We start from the raw sequence: 5712 nt of genomic DNA, 5'->3' as shown, positions 1-5712 counted from the left end.
TATTAGCATGTGGTATTTTTGGGTTTTGATGTTGCATTATTATTGAACAACATATCTAAAATTCCAGAGATTTCATTTTGAATATTAAATTATGTTATCATTATAATTTGAAATTCACAATAACTTTAAATTGATTTAAAAATTATTGTATTTAAATTGATTTAAAAATCGTCATAGTAAAAAATTTAATTGATAAAATAGGCCTTTTAAAAAATATATATATTTACATATAAAAATTGATATTATTTTGTAAATTTATTTAAAAAACAATTTTTAAATTGGATATAAATTTGATAGCACAATAGTTACTAAATTTATTAGTTTTTGTTAGTATATATATAAATATATAAATTTAAATTTAAAAGCATCATAAATTTGATCTTAATTAATAAATTTTAATCTATATTCAAAATAAATATATATTAATAGTTTAACTATATCCTCAACCTCCATCCCCATCAATATAATAAACACAAAAAAAATTCAAAATATTAAATTATTAAAAATATAAATATTTTTTTATTTATATATATTTTAAGAAGTTAGAAATTTGATCTTAGTTAATAAATTTTAATCTATATTAATAATTTAACTATATCCTCAACATCCATCCCTATTAATATAATAAACACAAGAATTTGAAAAACCAAAAATTCAAAACAACGTAAAACTAAACAATGCCAAAGATTGAGCGGCTGTAAGGTGGATATGGACATAGAAATCATAGCACAAGAATTTGTCTACATGTTAAATTCATCGTAAAATCAAAATGTTAACCGTAACAAAATTAAGTAAATTCAGCTCTGTTAAATTAATGTAAATAGAAAGAAAGTAGATATATGATAGGCTTACTATGCTTCTCATGAAATGTATATATATTTTCTCCTCATGATGTGAGATTGAAAATACATTTGAACGAAAATTCTTAATAAATTCACACCTACCCCAACCTTGATTGTATGTACATCACCACAATAATGAAATAATCAAGCAGGCATTTTGAAATTGAGATAGAAAACCTCATCAAACATGTAGCATCATACACCCCCGCATGGAAATGATATAGGCAACACAAGAGTACAGATTATACAACGGAACAAAATGGAGGGATATATTGTCTCAAGCAGCCAAAGCAAAACCAAAAACACTATATTCCACAGGGGTTTGGGAGGAAACTAAGGACATTCACCAAACACAACAGCAACAAAAAAAAAAAAAAGTAAATTCCATTAATTGGAAAGGGGTTCAATCTTCACTCCATCCACAAGGAGCCCGGCTTTCCACTGCAAACTTTGCACTTCTTTCATCTCAAATCTGATATGAGAAGAATCATCATCAATATCTTCTTCTGCTCTCACTCTGAATTCCCCTGCAATTACTTCCATCCATCTACCATCTCCCTGCATTTCAACTGGAAGAAGCTGCTCCCGTTCCATCTCTTCTACCTCTGACGTTTTAACCGAAAACCTAATTGGCAGCTCATCGAATCCATCTGACTCAGCATTTAATTTGAGCACAAACACCACTCGGTACTCGGTATCCGCAGACAAAAGTCTGCAGTCCATTGTTCCCCCTACCTTCAACCAGCAAACTTCCAATAACTCCGCAAGCTCGTCGAATCTGAATCCACAATCCATAACAACATATCATCTATTTAAGGGTTTCGTCAATTGAACGCAGACGAGTTCTTCTAAATGTCTTTTCCAGAATTAAACAAGTTTAAATTAAATAATAACAAGATCGATAACCTAAACAAAATCAACCAACCTGGAGTCATCTCGACAAACCCATCGCCAATAGCGGTGGTCATCACCCCAATCAATCGATAATGCTCTTGCAGATAGCATGTAGCCTATTTTCGCCGTGGATCGCTCCAGCCAAAATAGCTGTTGTTGTTCCAGCAGAATATCAATATTAATGGATGAAACGATAATAGAGACAATAATAAGGGATTGAGGTATACCTTTCTTCCCCCGTCAATGAGAATTGAATCGCAAAGGCGGAAATAGAGTTCTCTACTCGAAGCACGTTGGGGGGGGATGACAGCCCTACGTAGGATCTCTAGGATCTCGTGGCATTGTGGAGGCAGGAATGTATTCCAGACAGCGTCAGAATAGGCTGCGGCTCTGAAAACTTTAGATACAGCTGCCAATCTGGAAACATCGCGTGGAGTAGTGAAAGAGAGAATGGCAGAAATACAGATTTCCAATTGCAGTGGATCCTGACTTGAATTCCCCATCTGTCTTGTTTCTGTCCCAAAATTAAAAAGCAATGGTAAAAATACTGCGTCATGCACAATCAAATATTACAGAAAATGTAACATATTTTTCACATACACTAACAACCCAATGAGACGCTGGCGATTTTCGAAACAGCCTAGCAATGACAAGCCCTTTGAAACGAAAGGCTTATTGTAAAATAGAGAGAAGCCAGCCTATGCAATGGCATCTAAATCCGTTGAAGCACAACACAATCACACTCTGGGAGCTTCCAAAAACATCTAAGAAATGGCATATCTTTCAAAACACAGGGCTTCTCTTACAAATACAGAATACCAGCCAGCATAACGGCCTGTTACTTGGCTGAAGCTTAAATTTTCCTTAAACTCTGGCCAGCTTTGACTTCAGAATAGCACCACTCTTGGAATAGCACCTCTCGGCTCTGCCTCTCACTTCCCCGGATGCACACCACACTTTCACTGCCCGAGCTTTGAGAACTTCATCAAACAATAGCCACTACAAACTTTGCTCCTCTGCGCTACAACAGTTCAAGTGAAAACTCCTAGGCTTTCACACCTCACTTCACATCACAACCGGCAGCGGCTTCTCCAGGTATTCAGTGGTCTTCAATTTGTAACCCGACTTTAGGTCTTCACAAGCAGCACATAGCACGCTGCAATTAACTTTCCACCCTCTGCTTTCACAAACTCTGTGGCTTTGAACGGCTTGCCCACTGACTATGCTTCCGGCCTCAAAACCCTCAGAGAGCAAAATCACTCACAAAACTTCAATATGCAGCAGAACAGCTGCTACGCACCACAACTACTCAAAATGCCACGCCAACGAACAGTGAAAATTCTTTACACATCTCCTTGCCTCTTCCACTCGACTTCCTTAGGTGCACTCGGCAGCCAAAGAGCAGGAAACTATCCAAAGGGCAGTCGATTTCCTCAGACTGCCACCAGACCTTCAGCTCTACGCCTCAACGGAGCTCAACACACATATCCCTGATGCCTCCAGGGAGCACGATGACAGATCGGCTCTCAAACATAGCTGCTTCAACTCAAAACAACGACAAGGCTCAAAGCCTTTCCTCGGCCCTCCAGGCCCCTTCGCACTCTATCATTATCACACTTCAAACATCGCTTAAAGCTCCACACAACATTGTGCTCACTCACAACACAACATCACTCTCTCTGTCGACTGTGGACTCTCCAACACAGTGGCAGACCATAAAAGCTTTTCACTAAGCTGCTTTCCCACCGCAGCAAGAGCTCATGCTCTCTGCAATCAAACACTCAGCTTCACAAGTGGCCTCACACACAGCTATTTACCACTCGACCTCCTCCAAGCAACGTACCTGAACTCTGTGTTCTCATAGCTCACCTGAGCTCTGATCTCCTCACACAGCAGCGACTTTCACAGTCCAATGCTCCTCAGGCCAATGATCTTTACACACTCAGCTTCTCTCACGTCCTCAAGCATGGGCTTGCACCAAGCCTCTTCTCAACAGCCACACCATAATGCAGCACAATTTTTACACACAAACATATCTCTCCAATTTTTACACACAAACATATCTCTCCAGGGGGACTGCAAGTTCACAGCCACACCACTTGCAGAAGAACTCTCACAAATTCACCACTTGCGGCAACAAACACGACACACTGTCTCAAAACTAAAAACAACACATAACACTTCCTCCACACCACACTTGGCTCTTCTCACCACTCAGCAGAAATAACAAAATATCCACGCTTAACATCAAGCAGACAGCAGCACAATGCTCATGGCACTTCACAATTAACGAGCACAGAACACACCACCAAGCCCTCTGCGCACCTTGGCTCACGAGCACACTCAACTATGGCCAAACACAGCTCACCTAAAGCCTGGCGCTATAGGGTTTACTCTTTCACGAACAACGCTCACTATGGATAGAAGATCGCTACCTCACAGCCCCTCGGCTCTGATACCATATTAGAGAGAGCAGAGTATGAGATGCACACACAAACAACTCAGAACTTACTTTTATTAGATGTCTGAACAGATATTTATATATAACAGAGAAATTTCTGGAATTTGGTCGAGTAGTGGTTTCTTCAGAAGCTCATTTTGTCAACGATTTCTAGAAACTATGACTAAAATATCTGCCACTCATTTTGTTAACGATTTCTAGAAATTATACCTAAAATATCTGCTGAATTATCTAAAAAATCCAGCAAATACATTAATGACGGTGGTTGGAATTAATATCTTCCAACACTGATAATATATCACTCCTAATATATAAACCTGGATGCCCGGTTCCAAGGTCATTTGAGAGCTCACAGTAAAATTATTGCACGAAACTTAAAGTGTCCAGAACCAGCCGTAGTTTGCATATAGCGGCATGGAGAGAGTTTAGAGTTACGAAAGGGTTTGATGTGCAGATAAAAAAACTAAAATAATCTTGTGTCCATGTTAAGATTTTTTTAGACGATCTGTATATAATTCCATGTAGACAGTTTAAAGTTACGAAAGAGTTTGATGTGCATGCAAAAACTAAAATTACCTTATGTGATTAATATGGTGATTTTTTTAAAGATCTTTCCATATTTCTCAAACAGTTTGATTCAATTCAAATTTCATGAATCATAACGATGGTATTATAAAATTGATTTATTGAACATACATTCGATATAAAGATGAATGAGCAATGTCAAATTCTAATTGTTTTTTGGTAGGTTGATGACATGTTATTCACGGGTAATCTATCAATAAACAAGTTTAAATCAATGATAAGCAAGAATTTGAAATAATTTATTTGGGTTTAATGAGATTTTTTCGTGAAACTGAAGCCATTTAATCAAATTTAGGGATTTTTGTGTTTCAAGCAATGTATGCCATGGATGTGCTAAAAAGGTTTTGGATGATGAATTGCAAACCAACACCAACTCCAATTGCAACATAAACAAAGCTTGACAAAGAAGATATAAGATCCAATATAGATCCAACTCTTTTCAATAGATTGGTTGTTGGTCCTATGTATATCACTGCCACTATACTAGACATTATGTATGGTGAGTCATCTACTCCAACAATTTAATCTAATCATATTTTTCAAATAACTAATATGATCCTATAATTGATTCCTTAAGGTCTAGAATGATTATAACTTTGAGAGAAATCTATGAAGACTTGAATGTGAATTCAAAATTTGCATTGTTTACTTGTCAACCAATATGTTTTGAAGATGCAATGAAATAAGAAAATTGGATCAAAGCAATGGATGAATAGATGGATTCCACAGACCAAAATGATACATGAGATCAATTAAGATTGTTGTTGGTGAGGATTTATGGAGAACTGTGTGTTATTTTCATGGATTTGCTCAACGTTTCGGGTGAACCCTTCACCCATCTTCAGGGGCCTGAAGCTTAACTAATGATGTGTGAAGAGTGTTGGACACACACACACACACACATATATATAAAGAGAGAGAGGTGTTAAA

The 5712-nt window shown here is 37.3% G+C and overlaps 1 protein-coding gene across 2 annotated transcripts; it reads right to left on the bottom strand.

The window, feature by feature from the left end:
* Positions 1-975: 975 nt before the first annotated feature.
* LOC149215980 (F-box protein PP2-B15-like) lies at positions 976-4254 on the bottom strand. Of its 2 annotated transcripts, none has more exons than XM_089392647.1 (4): positions 2337-4254; positions 1964-2250; positions 1768-1886; positions 976-1620 (listed from the first exon to the last, which is right to left on the bottom strand). In XM_089392647.1, exons 2-4 carry the CDS (start codon positions 2237-2239, stop codon positions 1230-1232), a joined length of 786 nt encoding a protein of 261 aa, XP_089248773.1. In that variant the 5' UTR covers positions 2240-2250; positions 2337-4254; the 3' UTR covers positions 976-1229. The 2 variants fall into 2 exon arrangements, with proteins under 2 accessions (XP_089248773.1, XP_089248772.1); XM_089392646.1 differs by having other exon boundaries at positions 2435-4254.
* Between the last annotated feature and the right edge of the window lie 1458 nt (positions 4255-5712).

This window comes from Pinus tabuliformis, chromosome 1_1 (assembly GCF_031772625.1).
Source record: "Pinus tabuliformis cultivar Carrire ecotype Pingquan chromosome 1_1, CPIR1, whole genome shotgun sequence".
Lineage (NCBI taxonomy): Eukaryota > Viridiplantae > Streptophyta > Pinopsida > Pinales > Pinaceae > Pinus > Pinus tabuliformis.
The sequence above is the reverse complement of the archived record's forward strand: the minus strand, read 5'-3'. Positions and strand labels throughout refer to the sequence as shown.